Below are 27,447 nucleotides of genomic sequence, written 5' to 3'. Positions count from 1 at the left end.
ACCGACCGACTCATTGGAGGCAATGTAGGGTTCAGTGTCTTGCCCAAGGACACTTCGAGATGTGGACAGGAGGAGCCGGGATTCGAACCGCCGACCCAGGGATCATTGGACGACCTGCTCTACCTCCTGAGCCACAGCCGCCCCAGGAGGAGTCCAAGCTGCTTCTTTTTCCAGGGCCAGACGTAGTGCGTGGAAGGAACACGTTATTCCGACCAGTTCCTTTCCCCTCCATCAGGCTGGCCAGGGGGGAGGTAGTTTAGAGACCAGGATTGCTGCATGTCTTTTGTGAGGGTACCTACCCTTGGGGACACGGGGAGAACATGCAAACTCCACACAGAAAGGCCATTTCGCCAACCCCGCCTCAGGTATGGGCAGTGGGCACTGATGACGCGGAGGAGAGAACACGCCCCCAAACGCCTAAAAATATGTTGTTCCAGCCAGGGACCCCCCCTAGAAGCCAATATTGTAGTTACCACATTTTCTGTGAAAGAATATCATTTGCGTCACAATTTCACATTTTTCAAAAATGGCAGATGCCACACTTTCTGTGTGGAGTTTGCATGTTCTCCCCGTGTACCCTAGGGTAGGTACCCTCACAAAAAACATGCAGTAATCCTGGTCTCTAAACGACCTCGCCCTGGCCAGCCAGGGCACCTAATGGAGGGGAACAGAACTGGTCGGAATAACGTGTTCTTTCCACGCGCTACATCCGGCCGGGGAAACTCCCCTGGTCAGGTGAAAAGAAGAAGCTTGGACTACTCATGCATAGAAGGAAGCATGAGGTCAGTCCACTGCCCCCCCAGGTTGGCAGAAGAAGTGTAGCGCGCAGGGTTACATTAGATAATTGACACTGGGTGAAAAATTGGGTTGCAAAAACGTGGGATAAAAATTATACAAAAAAAAGGTGGTTATAATCTAAGGTTACACAAATGCATTCCCGGTCTTAATGGCTTAAAGAGGGTACAGGGAGAGGTACAGAGTCACCTACAGTATAGTGTCCATGAGGAATGCTGAACATTTGTCATTTTGGCTCAAGCACACTTCAGTAGAGTTGCTGAGCTCCGTGAAATATACCTCTGAAATACTGGCCACCGTCTACTTGCTGGTTCACACAGTTGGAACAACACATATCCTTCCTTAGTTCCTACTGCTGCCAGCCATCAAACGGTCCATTCATATGAGTTAGCTTCTCTTCTATATCTCAACCTGGGGGTAGCGACCCCTCGGGTGGTCGCCAAATTATTTTGGGCGGGTCCCCAAAAATGCAACTGAATGGGTGGAAAATGGAAATTAAGAGTTTACATATAGTACACATAGTACATGCATAAACTTTCCTTAAGGTTTCAGTATTTATTTATGAGGCTATACTTAGCCCCCCTCCTTTTCTCCCTCTACACCAAATCTTTTCACCGAATGAAAGATGATCTACAAGATCACAATGCGACATGTTGTGAGCTTGTAGATCTGTGTTTTATATATATACAGTACAGATATCATAGGATTGATATGATATAAATGTATATATTTATTTATATGGATTATGAATATTATATAAGAAGGGGGTAGGGGTAAATAAGTCTTTATTCCTTCTACCTCTACTCCTTTTTGACGAATGATCGCAATTTCTTGTAAGTGTAGCTTCTGTCTGAACACAAACATTAAATGCCATTGACAATGAATGGAGAACTTACGTCATGTTTCTGAGCCAATCGGATGGGTGTGTCGGTGGGAACCCTTGGCCAATGAGTGCCCACCATTATTGATGATGATGTACGATTGATTGATTGATTGATTGAAAATTGTATTAACAGTTTGCAGAATTACAGTACATTTCAAGCAAACTCAATACAAAGGCTGTTAACTGTGAGTGGACGACCCAATTAAGCATTACACATGTTTACAACAGGGTCCACCATGTTCATTTCATCAAAACAATTAGAGACGTACAAATAGACACTTCTATATAGACAAAGAACAGAACAGGAATTCATCATAATGGAGGTAAAAAGGGAAAAGAAACATATACAGTGAGGGGAAAAGGGGGGGGCGGTGGGGGGGGGATTCAGATTTTACGGGGGCCAGTTTCGAATTGCAGCCATCCGTAGGTGCCCTTTGAGAGCGGTTTTGAAGGAGTCAAGGGATTCGCATGTCTTAATGACTGTTGGTAGGGCGTTCCACATTTTGGTGGCATAGGAGCGAAAAGTATTTAGTCCCTTGTTTGTGCCGAATCTGGGTTGTACATGGTTCGTTGCACTCTCTCTGGTGTTGTGGGTGTGGACTTCGTTAACATTAAGGAAGTATCTAGACAAGTATCTAGACCAATGGGTATCTTGGTGATGATTAGAGTGCCCCTCACTTCACACGGGTGTGATTCTTTAACATACAAATACATGCCCAGAATAGAGATGCTGTAGGTTTTATGTGGAGAGCAAACAGTACTTTGCTTCATGTGCTGCTTAATAGAATTGTGGCTGTACTGTATGTGCAAGCGCAAACCTTTTTAATTGTGCCTCCTAATAAAATGTTTTTCCATGCAGCGTTGAGAAAGAGTCCCAGGGGGTAAATCAATTAAGGGGAGCTGCCTGATAGCACTGACTGCATCACTTGTAGCAAACCGCTTTGGTGTTCGTCTATCAGTGCTGGAAAGTAACTAAGTACATTTACTTATACTGCACTTAAAAAGTACAGTCAAAATGTTGAGGTATTTGTACTTTACTTGAGTATGTAAAATTGTCAGTACTTTTACTCCACTACCTTTTACAGGCAAATATTGTACTTTTTACTCCACTACAATTAATTGACAACTTTAGTTACTAGTTACTTTGTAAATTTACATTATTATTACAAACACGCCCTATATACACATTTCGGCCATTTGAAAATAGACGATCTACAAGCTCACAATGCGTCAATGCATTGTGTGCTTGTAGATCGGCAATTTTCAAAATATTTGTATACATTTGAAAACATGTAATAATGGGACATTTTGCATAATACTTTCTACTTTTGCTACTTAAAGTGCACTTTGAATTCTGGACTTTTACTTGTAACGGAGTAGTTCTACAATGCGGTATTAGCAGCCTGTTGTACTTTTACTTAAGTAACATGAAAAAAACATATGAGTACTTTTTCCACCACTGGTGTTCGTATGAACTGACTGACTTCCATGCAGTCCAACAGTATAAAGACCCACATTTCCATACATGAAGAAGATTTGGCAGAACAAAGAGCCAGGCTAGGGAGCAGAATAAACACAAGTACAAAGCACAACGGAGCCTTCGCATACAGCATCTCCCTCAGAGGACTCCCTCTCTGTGGCTCCTCTGATCCTGTCCTGTCCTTCGTCTCTGTCCATCACTAGTCCCCCCAGAGACTACCTACCTGTCATTCCTAAGAAGGAGGGGCTTTGAATCTGTTCCCGTATAAGTCCCCATGCAGGAACATGCACAGGCATGCAAACAAACAAATCAATCCGCACGCAGGCAGGCAAGCAAGCACACGGCGCAGGCACGTCGCACACATGTGCCCGTGTGCACGCACGGCACGCACGCACACACACACACACACACACACACTCACGCACCCACGCACGCGCACAAACGCACAATGTGTTTTGTGATTGTTGGCAATTTTCTCCCTCTTTGTTTTGTATCCATATGCATCACACGCACGCACGCACGCACGCACGCACGCACGCACGCACGCACGCACGCACGCACGCACACAATGTGTTTTGTGATTGTTGGCGATTTTCTCCCTCTTTGTTTTGTAGCCATGTGCATCACGTACATCACACACACGCACACGCACACGCACACACACACACACACATATACACATACATACACGCATGCTCACGCACACACGCACGCACACACACACGCGCGCGCACACAATGTGTTTTGTGATTGTTGGCGATTTTCTCCCTCTTTGTTTTGTATCCATGTGCATCACGTATGCAAACTCTTTCCAAATCATTGATGGTTTCTCTTCCTCCTCTCGCCACGCATTGCCGCCATACTCAATTTGTGTTTGGATTTTTAAAAAAAAGAAGAAAGTCTTTGGTTGAAAAAATGCACTCTGTTTTGATTGATTGTAATAATGAGTTTGTTCTTATTTGTGAGGATATTTCATCATTTTGTTCCCGTTTTAATAATTGTTGGCTTTCATGTAAGTTGGACAGCAATGCTGTCTTTATTTGGCCATGGTACAGTAGTGCAGAGTGGAAAATAATGTTGTTGCTGTCAGACCGAAAGCTTAGTTGTACTTCCAAGACCATTACATTTCACTTAATGGAAACAAGAACCTGTGTCCCAAAGGATCCAATCTCGATATTATTTAGTCACAAGCTGTTGTTAATACTTTTCAGTGGTTCAATAATTATAAAACCCATTCACACTTAACCACTTTCACTATAGTAGATCTACAAGCCCACAGCACGGCATAACGAGACGCGTTGTGAGCTTGCAGTTTTTGCTACTTTTGTGCGACACTGTTGTACGACATAGTAGGGCTTTCATTTATTGGAAAAAAATCACACCCGTGTGAACTGAGCGGTGCAGGCTGCTCAACAACACCGCTGGCTGGCTGCAGTTGCTCAGTGTGAATGACCCTTTAGGCTGCTCAACAGTGCCACTTTAGGTCAGTCAGTCAGTCAGTCAGTCAGTCAGTCAGTCAGTCAGTCAGTCAGTCAGTCAGTCAGACAGACAGACAGACAGACAGACAGACAGACAGACAGACAGACAGACAGAGCCAGTCATTGGAGTGGTTAGGCACCGCTCAAAACGTTGAAAGATGGAGATATGGACTGAGGTTTCTTTCCCCCGACCTACACCCAACGATGTGTCGAGTGAAAACGCTCCGTCTTCTTACCGTGATCCGTTCATCTCTGCCATCTATGTTGGTGCCATCTCTCCTCCAGGAGATGGTGGGCTCAGGGTGCCCTCGGGGTGGCTGGCATTCCAGCACCGCAGGCTCACCCACCGCAACCATCACATCCACCGGGTTCTGACGGAAGTCGTCTCGTAGAACTGTGGAACAGAGAGAGAGAATGAGATGAATAGAGAATAGAGAATAAAAGCCTCACTAAAGATGAGAATGATCCAACAGAAGAAGCATCGCAAAATGCTGTCTAAAGTGAGTCGTGAAACTTTTAATGTCAAGGCCCCCCAGTTTGATATGCATGAGGCCACAGACCAAAATTTCATTGGAGTTTCAATGGAACGCCAATCCACTGTAAAATCCTCAGTCTTCATATAACTATGAGAGCGTACATTTGTACATTCTCTGAATTGCAGACCTGTGAGGGTCTATTTGGTTCCTACCTGTCAATCATTTAGCTGGGGACCCGTGCTAGAACCCCCTCAAGGACCTCTGGGGGGGTCCCCGTACCCCATGTTGAGAACCAGTGGTCTAAGTACTGTTAAACAACTCCCAAAACCCAGGCATTAACAGATATCTCTGTGGCATGCACTGTTAAGCATTAGGCTTCCAATCCCTATCCAATCCCTCTCCCGACGCTGCTTATTTATCTTATCTAAGATCCGTCGCAAATTATTTTATTGAGATTAAGGTCCCAGCGAGCCGAACCACTCGGCCCGCTTGGTGAGAAAAGACTACAGCAGTAATTAGGGAACTGTTACAACGATGGAGGCGCGGCATCTCTGGCAGGCTTGAGCAACGAGAGGCAGCGCTGAGACGCTAGAGCCGACATTCGAGAGTTATGTCTCGGCGACACTGCAAATGAGGGCAACCTCAATGTCTTCTCGAGAATAAATCAAGATTTGAATGAACCTCAAATGAATGGAGAGAACTATTAACTTGTAAACATTTCTTATAAAGCTGATCAAATTAGAGACAACGTAAAGTGTTTTAGAACAGCCCCCTCTCTACTGAATAATTAAAGTCCATTCCATCCGTTCTAATTTCATCTTAATGCATTTGCATTGATAAACTTTATTTTACTGCTTTTCTAACGAGCACTTCGACATCACCGCCAGCTCGCCTGCTCTCCGGGCAACTCTCTTATACTCTACACACACTAACGTACAGTATGGAGACCTGGGATATCGACTGGAGCTGCTGAGAAGGCAACTCCTGGCTGTCTTAATGGCTGACAGTAATGAAGACGGGAAGCCATGCTGCTACCGAGCAGCCCAGAGAGGTGAGATCCAGGGAGGAAACGGGGAAACTTACCACAGCAATTTCTCAACTCTCCACATAGACAGTACTGGGCCTGTGTGGAGAGAGAGAGAGAGAGGGCTGGGGAGGGCCAGGGGCTGAACTGAACTGGAGACAAAGACAACACACTGGCACCGATCGGCCAATAGGACTGGCTGCTTTCTGGTGGTCACACAGGCAGCTCCATCCTGTCTCCATTGCTAGCCCCAAGATCCAAGCATCATAAGGAGGAACAGGGCTGCAATTAGTGGTGGAGGATTGGAGACCCCACAAGCATTGTACAAAAAAAAAAGAATCACTGAGGCAATAAATGTACTTGGGATAATCTTAGGGTTTTGCACATTAGCATGGCCCAGTACACATTAAAATTGGAAATGAGAGTCAAAGTCTTGTACGAGCAAGCTATATATATACGATCAGGGAAAGATGCACAATCGGGAAATAGAGAGGACGGCTAATGGGCTCGGCGCAGAACGAGGCATGAGATGGTGAGTGGGACGAGTGGGGTTACAGTAGGAAACGTATGCTAAACTAATCTCCTGGAATCTCCTTGTCGTTCCATATCACTGAGCAGCAGACTCCCGCTCCCGACATGAGGCGGTGTGCTAATTTGAATGCCAGTGCATGGGCAACCACTGCCGCTAAAGCGTTAACCACCGGTCTTAAATAACGCAGGGAGCTTAGAGAGGCTCGAACAGGCCAAGGGAGCTGAGCCAATGTGGATGGAGCAGCAGTGCAGTACAGTACAGTACAGAGCGGAGCTCAGCAGAGCTGAGCCGGGGAAAACAGACAGGAAACAATGAGGAACAGGCGTAATCGTTCCCAGATGGCTGCAGCCCTCTCACCCTTGGCTATGGATTTGTGTACAACAAAAGGCGAGGGGGGCCAAGATGCCTGATGAGCGCCATGGATATGAGAACAAATTGGGATGACCCTCTAATTGGAAACGTTTTGGCCCCCGTCTGGCTCTGGTCTGAGCCGTGCCGCTCTGAGCAGGGTTAGGAGGACTGGTGTACTGTACTGCAGTGCAGTTGACTGAGTCCTGATGGGAAACAGCTGCCCAAAGCCCCTTCCCCCTCTTTCTGCCATGTCACATGATAAAAGGAATTCCTTATGGGACACAGAAACACGGCTGAGGTTTCTTTAGACAGGAAGAAAGTGGAAGCACGGGAACTCTCTCTCTCTGTGTGTGTGTGTGGGTGTGTGTGTGTGTGTGTGTGTGTGTGTGTGTGTGTGTGTGTGTGTGTGTGTGTGTGTGTGTGTGTGTGTGTGTGTGGGAGTGTGTGTGTGTGAGTGTGTGCGTGTGCGTGTGTGTGCGCGTGCGTGCGTGCGTGTGAGAGAGAGAGAGAGAGAGAGAGAGAGAGAGTGTGACTGTGTGAAAACCGACTGACTTTTATCTGATTATTCAAAAAGTATATGTATAACTGGACACAGAAACTCCCCATGGGGTCCAAATGTTACCAATAAAGAGCATTGGTTCAACTGATTTCCTGATCTCATTATAGGAGTCTCACTAGTAGTGGAATTATGGTTAAGGGTAATTTACACTTCAACACTTTTGATTAATGATAATTTGACAAAAATGCCTTTAGATACAAAAACGACCAGATTTAGAAAATAATTGAAATGTACTCTTCTGTGACGACATGCCACGGACCTAACATAAGAACGATGCTTTAAATCACACCGATGCATAACACACTTGTAACTGGGTTTAGCTTTGATCTCCCGGCGATCATCACATCTCAACCTGACTGCACTGGCTTTGCTCCGTTTCAAAAACCTCCTCACGTTATTCAGACATGCAGTCTTCAAACGGCTCACCCTTTGTCCACGAAGGCTCCCATAATGACGCCACCCCAGCCCGCCAGGCAACACACAACTGAAGCTTTGCATGTCCTGCCCTCTTCTTTTCGCTCCCTCCATCTGATCCCTCCAGCAGAGAATCTCACAGCCCACTTCAAAGTAGCGGTGCTTGGCCTTGATGCCCTGGGATTTGATCGTGTCTGACTGCTGGCCTATATGGAGTCTTAGTCAGATCTTGTGAAGCCCTCCTCCGCAGCAGAGGACCAAAAATCTGCTCTAGAGACACACGCACACACACACACACACACACACACACACACACACACACACACACACACACACACACACACACACACACACACACACACACACACACACACACACACACACACACACACACACACACACACACACACACACACACACACACACACACACACACACACACACACACACCGGGCCTAACAAGAGCACATTCTGTCGCCACACATACTGGGGCGATTGGGGCACGCTGAGCGGCCTTATCACTGCACTGCATCACAGCATGGATTTCTGTAACCATGACCAAAGCTACCCCTGCAGCCGTGGCCCTCTGCTTTGCCTTCGTATATAGTGCTTTAATTTAATGCAGTGAAACTACTTGTTAAATTAGCACTCCAGATTCAGCTGTGTAGTACCATGATGTGGATAAAGCAATCTCACAAAATGTCGCAAAGGCAGAACCTCTACCAACATCAAGGAAGTCTACTGATGAACTGATAAGGAGGAGAAGGACGATCAGGTATGCACATTACTTCCTCATGTCATGTTACATTTCTAGCCAGATCAATAGTTTGGTCCCTTCAAACATTTCTGATGGCGGTCAGCCATCTAATGCTTTCAACATGACGTCTGTAGTGGGGCTGATATTAAAGTATTGTTGATGTCAGTAACTTAACTTCTTGAGGAAGGTCCTTGCGACTGAAATGTTGATGTGTTTTTAATAGATAAGGTAACCAGTGTGTGAGGGAATTGAGATTTGCTTTGAAGTTTGATTTTTAGTGTTTTTTTATTCCCTGCTCCACAGAAGAGGAAAAAGCAATTTGGTGTGTGTGTTGCTTTCAACTTATCAGGCAAGCCAAACAACCTCATTTAAATCAATAAATTGTGTTTCTAGATTTTTTTTTCTTAGCATTTAATTGCTTTTGCACTTTCAATATAGATCTCAATTGGTCTCAAGTCTGCAAAGTAGCGGCATAATTTTACATTTCTATAGATTCTATAGAGTAACAATACAATTCTTGATAGAAAGAGTTACAGTACAGTAGCTATACGACAATGCAAACCCTCAGGGTGTATGGAGGCATTAATAGATTTATTGAAAGTGTGACTAATTAAGGGAAGAACCCCATTTTTTACTCCCACCAGTTTGTGAACATAAGGATAATTAGCTGCAAAGTTCACGGCAGCTTGAATGTTCTTAGATAAGTGGAGAAAAACATATATCTGCTGTCGGGGAGAAACCACCTAAACTCCAAAATGTTCATTTTTCAGGAAATGAAGAAATCTTATATTTTTAAAACAAAGCAATAGTGCCTCATTAAAGTTGGTATTGTGACTCTATATATATATTGTCAATTATTTGCATGAGAGGGGGAGAGGTGGTGGAGTTAGCTGCTTTAGCACACAGTTTGAGGGCCCAATGGAGTTAAGAGGTTTTGTCCGAAGTGCTTTTTAATACTTTTCATTGGTTCAATCTTTTTATCAGCGTGCACAGCTGATCAATGATCAGACTTTCTAGTCTAGTCACATGGTCTAGTGGTGAGCTTTTCATGATTGGCTGAACTCTAAGCCAACAGGGAGAGACTGCAAACGTGACTACCGAAAGCCCCACTAAGGTACAATATGCAAGAGAATGGAATACAAGCTGATATATACACTTTGGTTATCCATAGCATTCCATTCATCATGGCCTTAATTTCCTCTCGTGGAGCAGATGTTTTGTTTTCCGTGGTCCCTGAACGGTTAAATGAGCAGTGCCCAGGGAGCAGCTCCAGCTCTACGGTCAATACCTGAGTCAAGGGCACTGGCAGGAGTATGTCCCACATGCACCATGTCCTTTAGGTGTGGGGAGAAACCCCCAACACCAGGAGTATGTCCCACATGCACCATGTCCTTTAGGTGTGGGGAGAAACCCCCAACACCAGGAGTATGTCCCACATGCACCATGTCCTTTAGGTGTGGGGAGAAACCCCCAACACCAGGAGTATGTCCCACATGCACCATGTCCTTTAGGTGTGGGGAGAAACCCCCAACACCAGGAGTATGTCCCACATGCACCATGTCCTTTAGGTGTTGGGGAGAAACCCCCAACACCAGGAGTATGTCCCACATGCACTATGTCTTTTAGGTGTGGGGAGAAACCCCCAACACCAGGAGTATGTCCCACATGCACCATGTCCTTTAGGTGTGGGGAGAAACCCCCAACACCAGGAGGAAACCAACGTGAACTGGGAGAACATTCCAATTCCATAGGCTACCAAACGACCCCAGTCCAGTTTGGACCTCCTTGCAACAGATTGATCCTATTTGTTTTTAGATTAGCTACCTCTTTCATATTATGTGTGAATAAAGAAACAAGAAAATAACTGCCAGGTGCAACAAGCTCTTGTAGTGCCCGTTTTCATTTGTTTTCAACGTTCTTTTGTTGGTTCACTCACAGTGTTTTGTTATGGCTTTCCTATAGCTCCAGTTAGCTCATAACATTAGCTGCTGTTGCCACTCGTTCCGCGTTGCGGCGTTCAGAGGATGGGTTTTTATGCCGCTGAGACTCCCATTGGCTTAGGAGGCAGCCAATTATGACTAGGTCGCTAGAGAGGTCGCTAGGAGGCAGCCAATCATGACTATAGGTCGTGTTTAGAGTCGTCTTTACGGTCGTCAGTAGTGGTGCGTGCAGATGTAGGCCAGGGTGCTTCGCACCTGGCAAAAAGTGAAGGTGGCATACATACAGATGAGGATAGATGTATAAGGTCGTGCTCATAAATACACCCAGAGATTAATACATTCACACATGCATCCACTATAAATGCACCACACGTTACATCTCCTCCCTGACTGACATTCAAATTCCATTTTCTACCAACAGATCATTACTCCATAAATATTTACCAGCCAGGGCAAAAATGTTTCTCTTTCATACATACAGAAAGACTTTTTAAACCCACTTTAAGTTCGGAGCAGCAATTACTTCAACACCATGGGCACTGTAGCAGGGTCAGAGTCCTTGATTTATATATTATATTCATCACCTTGAGTGTTCATTTAATTCTGAAAGGGTAAAAGTGAACCATGTAAGGGTCATAGACTATGGGCTCCATTTTTGTCACCGCTAAAGCCCTTAGCCCTAAACTTCTTTGCTGTTTTTTACTATTTTGAAAAACATTTTTGAATAGTTTAACTAGCCAATCTACATTGACACGTTGTGAGCTTGTAGACTGGCCATTTTAACTATGCAAAAATGTTTTGCAAAATTTAGGGATAAGGGCTTTAGCGGTGACGAAAATGGAGCCCTATGTCTCCGAAATCATCAGACTGGGGAAAAAAGCTGATGTAACGTTCTGTGTGTCATCATCATCACCGCACTGTACAATAACAGGAACATAAAAGAAGCAGATTCTGGCACGATGGCGAGCATAAGAAAAGAAAAATAAGTAAACATCAGTGCTGCTAAAGTATGTGTTTGACTGTACTGTACTGTACTGTACTGTACTGTACTGTACTGTACTGTACTGTACTGTACTGTACTGTACTGTACTGTACTGTACTGTACTGTACTGTACTGTACTGTACCACATAGGATCCCTGTTCCCATCCAACCCACAGTTAGTGTCGAAGTGTCCTTGAGCAAGACTCTAATTGCAACCCCTAATTGCTCCCGATGTGCAGGTTGGTGCCTTGCATGGTTTCCTCTGCCATCGGTGTATGAATATGTGTGTGAATCGGTGAATGTAAAGCGCTTTGGATAAAAGCGCTATATAAAATGCACTTTTTTTACTGTACTGTACTGTAGTGTAGTGTAGTGTAGTGTACTGTACTGTACTGTACTGTACTGTACTGCTCAAACGTGACCCTGTCGGCACTGATGAAAATACCTCCGAGCTGTGAGCTGAGCCGATAACACAATATAACAGATGCGAAACTGCACCCCCTTAAAAATACACAGATAATCCCTCCAGTCCCAGTAGAATTGAAGTCCTTGCTTTTTTCCCTCTCAATCTGTGGTCTGACCTCTCTCTCCCCCCTGCACACACACACACACACACACACACACACACACACACACACACACACACACACACACACACACACACACACACACACACACACACACACACACACACACACACACACACACACACACACACACACACACACACACACACACACACACACACACACACACCTCTCTGCTTCTGGCCATCTCCATCCACCTCACCCCTCCTTCTCCTGTGTAGCCCTCCACCTCTTTCCACCTCCTTCCATCTTATCCCTCCGGCCCCTCCATCTCCACCTCCCTCCCGTTGCATCCATCTCCCTCCACCTCCCCCCCAATCTCCTTCACACAATCATGTGTATCAATATTTATATATATATACACAGTACCAACATTTACACCTTGTTTTATAGGTGGTCGTACAGACAGACAGACAGACAGACAGACAGACAGACAGACAGACAGACAGACAGACAGACAGACAGACAGACAGACAGACAGACAGACAGACAGACAGACACGGGATGCACACGTAGATTAGACACAGCAACGGACCGACATGCGGAAACAACGATCGAACATACGGTCGGTGTGTGTGCTGCTCCCGTGCTTGCGGTTATGGTTAGGTTAAGGTTTGAGGTAGGTTCTATTGGTCTAACGACAGTCGGACCAATAGTATGTCTAAACTAAAGCCTGTACCCGACCCAGGATGCACAGTAAGTTACCAATTTGTACACTTTGTGGTATAGTATAGGAAGACAGGCACGCAAACACGCGCCCGCGCACACACACACACACACACACACACACACACACACACACACACACACACACACACACACACACACACACACACACACACACACACACACACACACACACACACACACACACACACACACACACACACACACACACACACACACACACACACACACGATGAACAAATCCACAACCACACTTCTACCTCCTCCCAGCTGAACGCATTCAAATTTAATTTCCTGCAAACAGATCATTACTCCATAGAGATGTACTTTTCTCTTTCATACATACACAGTAAGCCTTTAAATCCACCTTAAGTTTGGAGCGCCAATTACCTCAACTTCATGGGTCTAACAGGGTCAGATTCATCCCACTCAGCCCTTCGACTATACTCCATGTTCAAAGAACATCCTTCTGTAGTAATGCTTATACTGTAGACTCATATCATACGACACTGACGCCAAACAGGCACATCTAGAAGCTCACAATGACTCGTTGACTCGTTGTCGTTGTACGATAAAGCATGAATCAGACATAGGATAGTATTAAAAGTGTATGGTGTGTGTGTGTGTGTGTGTGTGTGCGTGTGTGTGTGCGTATGTGCGTGCGTGCGTGCGTGCGTGCTTGCGTGTATTTAATTATTTATAGTAAATAATAATCTTTTTTTGTAGTTAAGTGGTTAAGTGACTCAGTGGTAAGTGGTTAAATTAGGCTAACACTCAATTTTATTGTGTAGGCTACCTACATTTTTGCATTAACACATTTAATCAATGCCTTTTTGAGTCTGCGTGCGTGCGTGCGTGCGTGCGTGCGTGCGTGCGTGCGTGCGTGCGTGCGTGCGTGCGTGCGTGCGTGCGCGCGTGCATGAATCAGGATGTACTGTACCCTTGTGTTGCTTCATCAGTTATTAATGGACGCCTGGCCCTTCTGACACTGTAAGCCTGTTAATGTACGTGCACTGCAGAGTGGATCATTGGTGAGGAGGGGTGTTGATTTTGATGTACGTGCACTGCAGAGTGGATCATTGGTGAGGAGGGGTGCACATTAAAGCCAGCTAAAAGGGTTGGGTATCCTTCACTTTAATCCACCATACACATCTCCTTCTGCACCAGGGGGGGGGGGGGGGGGAGAGAGAGAGAGAGAGAGAGAGAGAGGCAGAGGCAGAGGCAGAGAGAGAGTGAAATGAAGATTCGAAGAAAGGAAAGAGTAGGCACTATAGAGCACCGAAGTCCTGACGTCACTGTCAGTAGAGGGCGTCAGTCCACAGGTTCGTGTACCTTTTATTTGCATTGTAATCTCCATAGGGGGATTTTAGATCGCCTCATATAAGAACTGTGTTTGAAAAATAAACCGATCACCCCGGCCTTTTCACTCATATGGATATGAAGCATCGACTGAAGGTGGAAATGTACAAATATACCCAAAGAGTAACAAAATAAGCGTTAGAAACGAGCCAAACAACCCAGAGACTACATTTCCGGGTAGGCGGGTGGCTGCATCTGCCCGTCGCACAACAGAAACTGAACGTTAATTACATTTATTTTTATTTTTATTTTATTGATATTTAATGTCTCGTGGTTAGTACGAGTCGAGTCACCACCAGCTGAGCTTACGTCAACGAGGAATCTCAGGAACGCAATGTGTTGACAGCTGGGCATGACGTATATTAGCAGCGACATTGCCTTCATATGTAGTTTCAAGGCTTTTGCGGCCACATTAATTTCATTTTCTCCAGAAACTGGCTGTATCAAATATGAATGGACATCATTAACGACGCACAGCCACACCCCTGACAGAAAGGCCGGGGTGGTTGGTTTATTTTTCAAACACAGTTCTTATATGAAGCGACCTAAAATGCAAATAAAAAAATCACACCCGTGTGAACTGAGTGGTGTAAGGTCTTATATAGACTGATCAGCTGTGGTCTGACGTAATGTCTGACGTAATGAAATCACACCCGTGTGAACTGGGTGACCATAGCAACCATGCTAATTGTTTTGGTACGAACAGACAGACAGACAAACAGACAGACACGTAAACTAACAAAGCCAGTTGTAGGAGTGGTTTACACCACTCAAAAATACATGAACCTGGGGACTGACGCCCTCTACTGAAAGTGACGTCAGACTTCGGTGCTCTATAGTCAGTAACGGACGGACGGACGGACGGACGGACGGACGGACGGACGGACGGGCGGTGGTGGCTCAGGAGTAGAGTGGCTGGATGGTAACGTTGCCAGTTTGAACCCGGGCTCCCCCAGAGTTAGTGTCAAAGTGTCCTTGAGCAAGACACTGAACCCCAAATTGCTCCTGATGTGCTGGTTGTTGCCTTGCATGGTTTCCCCCGCCATCGGTGTAAGAATGTGTGTGTGAATGGGTGAATGTAATGCACAATCTATGTAAAGCGCCTTGGATAGGCGCTATATAAATGTACCATTTTCAGACAGACAGACAGTGAAATGAAGATTGAAACCCAGGAAAGAGAGGTAGGCAGACATGGAGAGAGGAGAGAGAGAGAGAGAGGGAGAGAGAGAGAGAGAGAGAGAGATACACTGAGAGAATTAGTGCCCTGACAGCAGACCTGAGTTGAACAGCGGTTCAGCAATTCAGACCATCAGGTAAGTTGTCAGTCACACCAAGTACGCTAAATGGACTTTCTACCTTCATACTGTATGATCCTCTTCAGTGTATTAACCTGTGCCAAAGCCCTAACCAGCTGTCATGCGAGCTGTCCAAAACAAGCCATGGAAAGCATTGGTCCTCGCTTTGCCTGGCAGCTTAGTGTGGGAAAAGAATCTGCCACTGGCATCAGTTCTCACTGTAATTGAAGTGAAACGCTAGAACATTATTCACATTGTTAAATAACATAACACTGCAAACAAATGTACAATATAAGTTGGCCATTAGGGTGCAGCCATGCCAGACAGCAACACCAGTAGAATGACAGCAAGTCTAAGGTAAAGGTTGCTCGACTGGCAATTTCTTGCGTGATACCATTCCACGATGAAGTATAAAATAGCCCATAACTGGCTGAACCCTATAGCGGCCCTATATATCCTGGGGCTATAACAGTGTCGTGCTGATATACACACACACATTCCCGGCCAATCACTTTTCTGTCCCCACTTTTTATCCTCACTTTTTAAGCTCTCAGCCAATCAAATCATCGCTATGGGGCACACACACACACACAAACGCAATGGCGTTAGAAATGCGTGTTTCTGTCTCCAACAGTTTGTGTTGTGACTCAACTTGTGAATGACATCACTCACAGCTCTATAGTCTATAATATAGACTGTAAGATGCTACAGGGTGAAAGAAGACTGAGGACATTGACGAAAGAGGGGGAACCATTGGTGAGAAGAGAGACAGAAAGACTGGAGATGCTTCGGTGGACGGTGACCAGAGAGGATGGCGGAAAAGAGAGAGCTGGTCAAGCTGTCGTTGCAGTTGGACACCAGGTTTACTCCTTTAAAGATTCCCGAAGCTACAGCACGGATCCCATCGACGTGAAGGTCTTCAATACATTGTCTTTACGCTGGAGGACGTTGTCCCCGCTTACAACCGGAGGAGGAAGAAGGAGAAGAAGAAGAGGAGGTCACATGCGCTACAGCCACACAGCTGTGCTGATAGACCACGTCGTCTACATCTGGGGTGGTGTTACCACATGGCGGGAAGACCTATCGAGGAAGTACTGTGGTGTTCTTTCATTTAATGTCGACACACACAGATGGCTCATACCAAAGGTTTCTGGGGCTGCTCCAGATTCAAGGTTCCTCCACTCGGCGTGTGTCCTGGGGAAGGTCATGTATGTCCATGGAGGGAGCACCCAGTGGACTGGAGACACCAATGACCTCCACAAGTTGGACACCACCTCAATGGTCTGGTCTGTACTCAACGCCAGAGGAACGCCACCACCGGCTTTAACGGCTCACACTGCCACCATCATCGGGACAAAGATGTATGTATTTGGGGGTGAAGCCGGCAAAGGGGGCGAGGCCATCCTCAGAGTGTTTGACACAGAGACCGACCACTGGCTGAGCACGCCTTCTGCACAGCTTCCCCTAGACAAACGTTGGGATCATTCAGCTTTTACCTACAATGGGGAGCTGTACATACTTGGTGGCTGGAACCAAGAGCAGACCTTTAATGATCTGTGGAAATTCAACCCAGAGACCTTCTCCTGGAAGAAGGTTGAGATCAAGGGGAAACGGCCACCGTTCTGTGGTAAGTATAGGATGTGCTGTTGCATGGTGGGAGATCGTATCGTCATCTTTGGAGGATACGGCATAGACGACGACAGATTTACACCCGTTCTACTGAATGACCTGAACATCTTAGACTTGAGTCCTGGTCTGATGATGCTGTGCAAGCTAGCGGTTATTCGGTACGGTGTGGAGCAGTCTGGACTCCCACACAACATCAGGTGGGAACTGGCAGCCATGACGACCAATAGCAACACATGACAATGATGGTTGTTCAAGGTTGTTATAGTTAACTAAAACTAGTGAAAATAAATCACACCCGTGTGAAGTGAGGGGCGCTCTTATCATCGTACATCATCATACATCATCTCATTCCGGCCAATCACAATTTGCGACCTCACCTTCGTCATCAATGTTTGTGTTACGCAATGTTTGTGTTTACACAAACACTCAAAATTGTCCATTCATTGTCAATAGCATTTGAATGACAACGTTTGTGCACACACACACACACACACACACACACACACACACCAAAAGCTGGACATACAGTAGGAGAGGCTAGCGCCCCTCAAAAATCTGTTGTTTTGCATCAGTTATTGGTGTATAAAGATCACACTGTATGAAGTGAGGGGCACTCTTATCATCTTACAACATGATGATGTAAAACAAACATTAAATTCTCTTTATTGTCAATGGCGTTTTTAAAACAAACATTGAACTAAAAACAAACATTAAACCTGTATATAGGAATATACAAATATACATACTGTGTAAAAAAAATGTTTTTGATAGAATAATCGAATGTCACAACCCTATTATATTTTATATTTGGGGGTCAGCCCTACTAGAGTGACGAATTGTCATAAAATGCAGCTTCACAAGAACAATGTTGAAGTAACTAGGAGATCTGTAGAATTTACACATTGTCATTGCTTTGTCATACACGCCTCATGGTGTAAAAGTATCAAGAGATCCTTCTCTTGTGACATCCTCCAAGAATGGGTATTTATTTATCTATCTATCTCCAAATCACACACAAAGTTAAAACTGGGATGGTCAATACCTCAGAATTGCACTGAAAGGATGTGGAAACTTATTCTAACAAGGTAGCAAAGGGAAATTAGAGATGTGTAGAGATTAAGTTGTGATTATTAGAGATCCATCTCTGTGGACAAACTTGTGCCACGTAGAGATTTTCCAATCAGTTATAACGGAAAGAACGAGAGCCCTGTCGGAAATGTGCGCACTAGCATAAGTACACATACTAAATACAACCACATACACTTTCCATTTCATTCTAGGCTCTAGGTTCATTGTGTTTTTAACACTTTCCATTTCATTCTAGGCTCTAGGTTCATTGTGTTTCCATTTCATTCTAGGCTCTAGGTTCATTGTGTTTTTAGAGAAAACATTCCCACACATAACTTACAGCCATTTCCTCTCTGTGTGTGTGTGTGTGTGTGTGTGTGTGTGTGTGTGTGTGTGTGTGTGTGTGTGTGTGTGTGTGTGTGTGTGTGTGTGTGTGTGTGTGTGTGTGTGTGTGTGTGTGTGTGTGTGTGTGTGTGAGAGAAAGGGAGCGAGAAAGGGAGGAAAGGTGAATTCTGCGGTTAAGAAATTGTAAAGCCAAGAGACGGTTGCCCTTGAAGCAACATGTTTGTTATTCAGACCATGGAGGAGTAGCCCTGATAGCTTCTATTAAGGTGCTATGTATAACCTGTAGTTTAACTCATATTTTCTCCACTGACACCAACAGGATTTCCCAGCAGTAGACCACCGAAGTCCAATTCAAACCTTTTTGACAATAGTGCCCTTGCCGCTGTGTGGGCTAAATTCCCTTCCTTTCCCCATTATCAGTGTTATGATCACATGACAGTTATCAGTGACTGAGCAGCAAGTGTAGCGAGCTCCGACATGCTTCACGGAGACGCGATAAACCAACCCACATGACCGCACTCACTCACTGACTCCTGTCCACACAAAGCCAGCCTCTCTGTCTACAGAAACTACTGACTCCTGTCCACACAAAGCCAGCCTCTCTGCCTACAGAAACTACTGACTCCTGTCCACACAAAGCCTGCCTCTCTGCCTACAGAAACTACTGACTCCTGTCCACACAAAGCCAGCCTCTCTGCCTACAGAAACTACTGACTCCTGTCCACACAAAGCCAGCCTCTCTGTCTACAGAAACTACTGACTCCTGTCCACACAAAGCCAGCCTCTCTGTCTACAGAAACTACTGACTCCTGTCCACACAAAGCCAACCTCTCTGCCTATAAACTACTGACTCCTGTCCACACAAAGCCAGCCTCTCTGCCTACAGAAACTACTGACTCCTGTCCACACAAAGCCAGCCTCTCTGCCTACAGAAACTACTGACTCCTGTCCACACAAAGCCAGCCTCTCTGTCTACAGAAACTACTGACTCCTGTCCACACAAAGCCAGCCTCTCTGTCTACAGAAACTACTGACTCCTGTCCACACAAAGCCAGCCTCTCTGTCTACAGAAACGACTGACTCCTGTCCACACAAAGCCAGCCTCTCAGTCTACAGAAACTACTGACTCCTGTCCACACAAAGCCAGCCTCTCTGCCTACAGAAACTACCGACTCCTGTCCACACAAAGCCAGCCTCTCTGTCTACAGAAACGACTGACTCCTGTCCACACAAAGCCAGCCTCTCTGCCTACAGAAACTACTGACTCCTGTCCACACAAAGCCAGCCTCTCTGCCTACAGAAACTGCAATCCTGCCTGAGTTTAACTTAGGTCTTTACACAATGTCCTGAAAGTGGCATTGATGTTTTGCAACAGCATCACAGTGACCATGGGGTGCAGATGGCTCTAATAAGAGACACAGCAGGGGAAACTCTGCCAGACATTGCATTGTTGACAGTTAGTGGCAGGTAGACTACAGCTGATAGATAGAAGCTGTTGGGCTCAGAGCAGAGTGACCTACATACTGACAGTCACCGTTCACTATGGGGGCCTGTACCTGTAGGCCTTCTGCGATCGAAGAGATCATGCCGGGATCGTCCACTATATAAGACAAGCTTTGTTACAGTACCATCAACATTAGTGCCCGACCGATATGGGCTCATTTGGCATATCAGCTCATATCGTATCGGTGAAATGTGAAACATAATGACATATTTAATGGATTTGTTCTATATATTTTAATTGTAAGAACGCACACATCGGGCGATTCACTCAAGATGCAGGACCTCACAAAGATTTATAATAAACAATTGCACAGTGTCTCTTCCAGGGAATTTGGATCTTACAGAAACTATAGTACAAAATATGAAGATGGATTGTAGCACTCAGCTGGTTGCACTTGGTTACAAATGGTGAAAACAACAACTGTGGATGAAGCCGTGGCTGAAGAAGGAATCAGCATGGGCAGCCATGCAGTATAGATTTCACAAGACAAGCTGGAGGTGAGATGCTTCCCAGTCGACTCGCGGTCATTGGCTGTTCTGCTCAATATTCCATCAATGCTCCTTTCACACTGCAGGATTTCAAGCTTCAAAACGGGTGAGACTCTGATCCGGCCAGTAACGTTAAGATTATGTCTGTAAAGCCCTCCCATTACAGAATCATTTGGGCAGATCGTCGAAAGGGGAACGCCCCCGGCGATTGTCAGGACAGGAGGGGCGAGTCCGACTTAAAATCTGCCCAATTTATCCTCTAGTGTCATGGGGCCCGCATAAATTAAGATTGTAATTTCAAAACACACACACCATGAAAAGCCCAAACAGGCTGCTCATAGTTTCCTCTCTAACAGCTGCGGTGTAGACGCCGTTAGATGGCAGGAGGAACACGCTAATGAGACTATGAGAATGTAGTCTATAGCAAACGGTACAAAACTAAACAGAGTCCTGAATAACAGACAGGACCGCAGGCGGGAGAATTGTGACACATTCTCGGAGGGCCGAGGGCCCCTCCCGATTAACGCAGCCAAAGGCCACGCACGCGGCAGCCTTTAACCCTCTCATTAGAGGAATTCTACATCAGAGAAGGGCTATATCACCATGAATAAATCCACTTAGAGGCCGCTGAATGAGAGAGTCCCGCTTTGAGATGGTGGCATTACCATTTCAATAAGCACGCCATACGGCAAAAACGGCAGCGCTGTTAGAGAGAGTAATTGGGATCATTAACAGGAAGAGAAAATATGGGTAGGCCAGGGGAAGGGAAGGTGTGTGTGTGTGTGTGTGTGCGTGCGTGCGTGCGTGCGTGCGTGCGTGCGTGCGTGCGTGCGTGCGTGCGTGCGTGCGTGCGTGCGTGCGTGCGTGCGTGCGTGCGTGCGTGCGTGCGTGCGTGTCCCTATGTGTGCGTGTGTGTTCCGTATGTGTGCGTGTGTGTGTGTGGGGAGGTGGGGGGTGCTGGGCGGTCCACGTTTATTTTGTATGATGAAAAAATACCTTTATTCTTCCTCTTTCCTTTTTATTTACTGATAAAGACTGCGACTCCGACCTAGACTGACAAGGAGGAATGCATTTTTTTTTTTTTTGCCTGAGATTTTCAAGGCTTTGTTCAGAAAAAAACAAAAGAATCGCCAAGCAGACAGACAGCAGACAGACCTTGAGACAAATGCATGCAAAAAGAAATGTACCGTGGAAGCACTGCTTTGAGCAGTGGGACCTCATTGACGGTGATAGGACTGAACACCTTGGGCTAGGCTGGAAAATTGACATTAGCTCCCAATGCATGGACAATATACACACACACTAACACACTGCAGCGTGAGGCAAGCCCCAGGGTGTACACGTACAGTACATGCAAATCCAAACAAAGAGAAAATTCAGTTTTGTACCGAATAGGCAAGCCTCCTGTTTAAGTTACATTTAAGTGCATTATTCCTGCTTAGCAAAATCCCGAGTGTTCATTTAAGCACTAGCTGCATGAACCAGGCTGCCGCTGTTTTATTACTTATTATATAGGCTGTTTTATTACTTATTATAGAGGTGAAAATGTACACCTTTTTGTTTGTGAAATTTCAAAAATCACAAGCTTTTCCTCAGTGAAATCCTGAGCATTCATTTAATTCGTATGGTGTACCTGGCCTTTGTTTGGCTAGAGACAGAAAATAATGAAGGAAAACACCCCAGGAGAGATGCTCCGAGCATGCAGTGCACTGAGGTCACAAAGAGAGGCAAGGAAGGGAGAGGAGAGGAGAGGAGAGGAGAGGAGAGGAGAGGAGAGGAGAGGAGAGGAGAGGAGAGGAGAGGAGAGGAGAGGAGAGGATGCAGGAGGTGGGAGTGTGTGGTAACAAAGAGAGAAAGTGTGCAAAAGCAAAAAGCATACAATACACACATCAACACACACACACACACACACAAATGAACGCACACACACACACAAATGCACGGACGCACGGACGCACACACGCAGGAAAGAGTAGAGACAAAGAGACAAAGAGCTATACACACGTGTGCGTATTCATCCAACACTCAACTAGACAAACACAGATTCGCTGTATAGTCGGGTGCTTTATAGATGGCACCGTCGAATCCCAAGGATTCGACGGTGCTTCCGAAATAGCTTCCGAAATAGCTAGAGCCACCCCTTAATAGATGGGTATGCTACACAGACAGAGAATTAAAGCACACATGCTCACACCCACACACAACACACACATGCTCACACCCACACACAACACACATGCACATGCTCAAATCCACACACAACACACATGCACATGCTCACACCCACACACAACACACACATGCTCACACCCACACACAACACACATGCACATGCTCAAATCCACACACAACACACATGCACATGCTCAAATCCACACACAACACACACATGCTCACACCCACACACAACACACACATGCTCACACCCACACACAACACACATGCACATACTCAAACACCAGCTATACTGTATGTTTCACACACTAATGTACAGTACATTGAGGTCCCCTGGTCATTTCCTTGTCATCAATCTAAGACAGTATTCAGGGCCCCAGGGGGAAGGATGCTGCAGCTTCAGGCTTGTAATAACTGATTTATATACTCGGTTGAGCATCTGCGACCGACATGCGTGTTGTGAGCTTGCAGATCTGCTATTTTTGGTGTGCACACATAGCCATGTATAAAATCGCATCTTTAAACTCTTTCCATTGTAGCAGAAATATGAAACAAAATGTAGCCTAATTGAAAAGAAGAGGAAAAAAGAATCTACAGTGTGAGCAAATAGGTGCCTGATAGAGCAGCTGGGCTGTTTGCTTTCCAAAGGAAGCTATTCTGATTTACAGAGAGAGATACGTACAATAATACAGTCAGATAACGGAACGGAACCGCGCGATGTTTCATTGCGGCGGAGGGAATTCCATTATCATGGAATGGGAAGATGCTGACAATGCAGAGTATAGACACACGGATTGTAGAAACACTGGAGGAGACGTCGGATGACTCAAAAGTCTCGTGCACAGTGCACACGCACAGGCTGCGTTTGACACAATCCCATGCACGATTTCCTCACCGGAGAATGGATCAGTGATAACAAGAAAATCATTATTTCACAGAGCCAGCCAACCACCAACACTATATCCAGGTAGGGGAATACAAAATATAGAAAATGTCACCAACGGAGATGTCACAGGTTGCTGTCATGTGCGAGCTCGATTGGAAAGTGTATGTGTGTGTGTGTGTGTGTGTGTGTGTGTGTGTGTGTGTGTGTGTGTGTGTGTGTGTGTGTGTGTGTGTGTGTGTGTGTGTGTGTGTGTGTGTGTGTTTGTGTGTGTGTGTGGTTTCGTGCGTGTGTCTGTGACATGTAATAAACCTTATATGACACCTTATCACTGCACTGATTATGTACTGTATACAACATTAGCTCCACATCGGTTCAACCAGTGTGCAAATAATGATTATTTCCAACCATTCTGAACAACTGGACACTCTCTTGTCTCTTTCCAAAAAATAATCATGTAAATACGTGACTGTGAATGCCTTTGTGATTAGAATTCTATATGAAGGCATTCAATTGTTTGTTTTTTTGTGGAGGAATAACACACAATGCCCCCTTCCCCACATCCCACACATACATTAGACCCACCAATCACCAGTTACATGGAGGCTAACGTCTCGCAATTACACACACACAGTGCAGTGTAATTCAAGTAACGCAAGAAGCCTGTTTGGTTTGGACCAAGCTGCACCACGGAGAGGAGGAATGGGAGGAATGAATGGGGGGGGGGGGGGGGTTCTGGGGCAAACAAGAAAGAGAGAGAGAGAGAGAGTGAGAGAGAGAGGGTTGAAGACGCAGCGAAAAGGCCGGGGGGAGTGCGAGAGGAGAGGACTCGTCCTCCGTGGCCTTGTTTAGTCGGTGGGAAGAGGAGAGAGACAACAGGCCGGTCGCAGGCAAGGGTCGCCTCACCCGAGAAAAGTGTGTGACTACCTCGTTTTCTCCCTCCGGCCTCTCTCTCTCACCAACGACTGAACGGCAGTCGAGCCGTGCCGTCGCGCGTCGTTTACACCTCTACCTCCTCTCCTCACTTCCCCTTCACTCATCAACCCTCCTCCGTCCGCTGCGCCTGCACGTTCGCTCGCAAGGTTTCCCCGGTGTAGCAACAATCCTCCTAACAGCAACTGCACTGTTGCACCGCCACCCCCACCCCCACCCCCACCCTTCCAACAAGCCCCCATCTCAGCACCTATTACTCTCTCTACCTCCCTCTCATTTTTTCTCTTCATTCCTGGCACATACTCTCTGCCTTATTTCTACTCCTCGGTCTTTCCCCCCTAATTATCTCATGGGGTTGTGGTACAGCCCCTACCATCCCCCGCAACTCTACAGCCCTGATACCCAGAGAACCCTGATGAATAATTTCACAGGCTAGGTTACTCTAGCGTGCACTCTCTCTCTCTCTACCTCTCTCTCTCTCTCTCGTTTGCTCATTTTCAAATTGATTATTGTAGAGCAGGCCCAGCTTAAAAAGCAGCCCACGGGGTAATCTGTCTTTCTGAGGGCCGCCTATAGGATAGATACAGTGGAGAAGGTGGAAAGCACCAAATCATATGCAGCAGGCAAGAGAAAACCTATGATTATATGAAAAATGTATGCTGGATGGATGCTTCTGCCTGTCTTGTTTCTGACAGAGTATTCTGTTTGATGCTGTGGTCAGAGGCAAGTTTTGGGAAGACTGGACATTAGCATTCAAGTTGTGTTTGTACATGCGTTTGTGCGTTTGTGCGTGCGTGCGTGCGTGCGTGCGTGCGTGCGTGCGTGCGTGCGTGCGTGCGTGCGTGCGTGCGTGCGTGCGTCCGTGCGTGCGCAGTGTACACTTTGTTGATGAACTTCCAACATAGCTGGGTTTGGAAACATTTCCTGCCATGTTCTGTTTCATAAATCCTCATCACTAGCACGGACTGCGTGGGTCCGACATGCATTTGTCCGACAACACCGTCACTCCCGACATGAGTGGCAGGTTAAAACTAACCCGTGGCAGGTTAACACTAACCCGTGCTCCCGACATGTGTGGCAGGTTAAAACTAACCCACGGCAGGTTAACACTAACCCGTGGCAGGTTAACACTAACCCGTGCTCCCGACATGTGTGGCAGGTTAAAACTAACCCACGGCAGGTTAACACTAACCCGTGGCAGGTTAACACTAACCCGTGCTCCCGACATGTGTGGCAGGTTAAAACTAACCCACGGCAGGTTAACACTAACCCGTGACTTACTGTGAGGTTAGGTTTAGGGTTGGGGCCAGACTGCGTCCCCATGGCGACGGGCATCCATATGTCAATGTTTGATTCCACGTTGAGACTGAGTGATGTGTGGCTGGCTAATGCTATAGCCTCCAGGTGATTTTACCACGATGTTCCGACTGGTTGCCATGCCAGTCTTCGGTGATGACAGTGGCTTGTCATTTGCTCACCACAGGAATGAACGCTTAGTATTTGAGTATCAACACCCATGACTTGTCCTTCCTGGGCCTCAGGCACATGCACTGATTGCACTCCATGAATTAGGTAGATTAGGAGATGTGTGTCACCCTAAAGACACTCACAGCAACATTAGGTGACTCGTATCGTATGATATGAATCGATTTAAATAGGGGGGCTAGTGAATCATGGTGTGTGTGATATGAAATGTGAACTTTAATAATTTTCCATCATATTCAAGTGCTTTTGGAGAGAAATGAGACTGAGTCACTTTCAGTAGTAGAGCACTGTAGAGGGGAGCTGTGTGCGTCTGTGACTGTGCCCAGGTGATGGTCGTTGATGCTCATTAAAACTGTCTCAGTGCCACCTGACGCCTTTGGACGCCTCCCCCTGGTGGCCGAGAGTGCCAATGGCGCCTTTGGACGCCTTTTTGAAAAAGAAAAAAAAGAAAATATACATATATATATATTCTTTTTTTTTTTTTTTTTATCCATATTTTGAAAATTCCTCTAATCTGGTGTGCAGGTGATGACATGCACATGACATGCACAATAGAATTACATTTTCTTTCTTTTATAATGAGCTTTGGTGGCAACAAGGGCCAAAACTGTTATCCAGCTGGTGGCACTGGATGAGTTAATACATCAAGGAAGGCAATTATGTTTCTGCACTGTCAAAAGTAATGCTACTTCTTTTGCAATGTAGTTAAATAAAACATGTGAAAAAGCTCAGGTTTTATATAAAATTTAAAATGGTGTGTGTGTAAGAGATGTAGTACAAAAGGTGCTTATGCTGAGTAAATGATATTTGGAATGAGGAGTCAGTTATGATACTAAAAATCACTCCCGTGTGAAGTGAGTGGTGCAACTCCTTGTGGTGGTCCCCGGGGGGTCCCCGGAAGTTCCAGAACCACAGGAACGCGCCCAGGGTGCTGGCCCAGTTCCGGCGAGTTACCATGTGGGGGTCCCCAGGGGGTCCCTCTACTGTACTGTACTGTACTGTACTGTACTGTACTTTGTACTGTCACTATACTGTACTGTCGCACCCGAAATCATCATACAGTTAATATGTGGTCTGTCTGTCTGTCTGTCTGTCTGTCTGTCTGTCTGTCTGTCTGTCTGTCTGTCTGTCCATACCATGCAGCGCATCACATTTCTAGTTTATTCCATTCGCCAACTTCAGTCTTCCCTTTGTTTCTTCTGCTGGGTTTCTTTGTCTCTCAAGGCTCGGCTCCTCCCATATTCTTCTCTATACTTTCTACTCTGATGTTTCAAAGCTGCTGTGGTGTCTTGCCCTGATCCTGGATTTCCTTCAGCAATTTTACTCTCGCTCGCTCAC

General features: G+C 45.9%; 1 protein-coding gene across 3 annotated transcripts in view; it reads right to left on the bottom strand.

Annotated features, from left to right (window-relative positions):
- The window catches only part of LOC306928396 (roundabout homolog 1-like), a 177,236-nt gene that overhangs the window by 59,806 nt on the left and 89,983 nt on the right, over window positions 1-27,447 (bottom strand). For all 3 annotated transcript variants that reach the window (XM_079508452.1, XM_079508454.1, XM_079508453.1), the window contains one exon: window positions 4,873-5,030. In XM_079508452.1, coding sequence (XP_079364578.1) covers window positions 4,873-5,030 — 158 coding nt within the window. The remainder of the gene's footprint in view (window positions 1-4,872; window positions 5,031-27,447) is intronic.

This window comes from Electrona antarctica (genome assembly GCF_951216825.1).
Source record: "Electrona antarctica genome assembly, chromosome: 8".
In the NCBI taxonomy this organism is placed as follows: Eukaryota; Metazoa; Chordata; class Actinopteri; order Myctophiformes; family Myctophidae; genus Electrona; species Electrona antarctica.
Note: the sequence above shows the minus strand (reverse complement) of the source record. Positions and strands in the feature narration are given on the sequence as shown.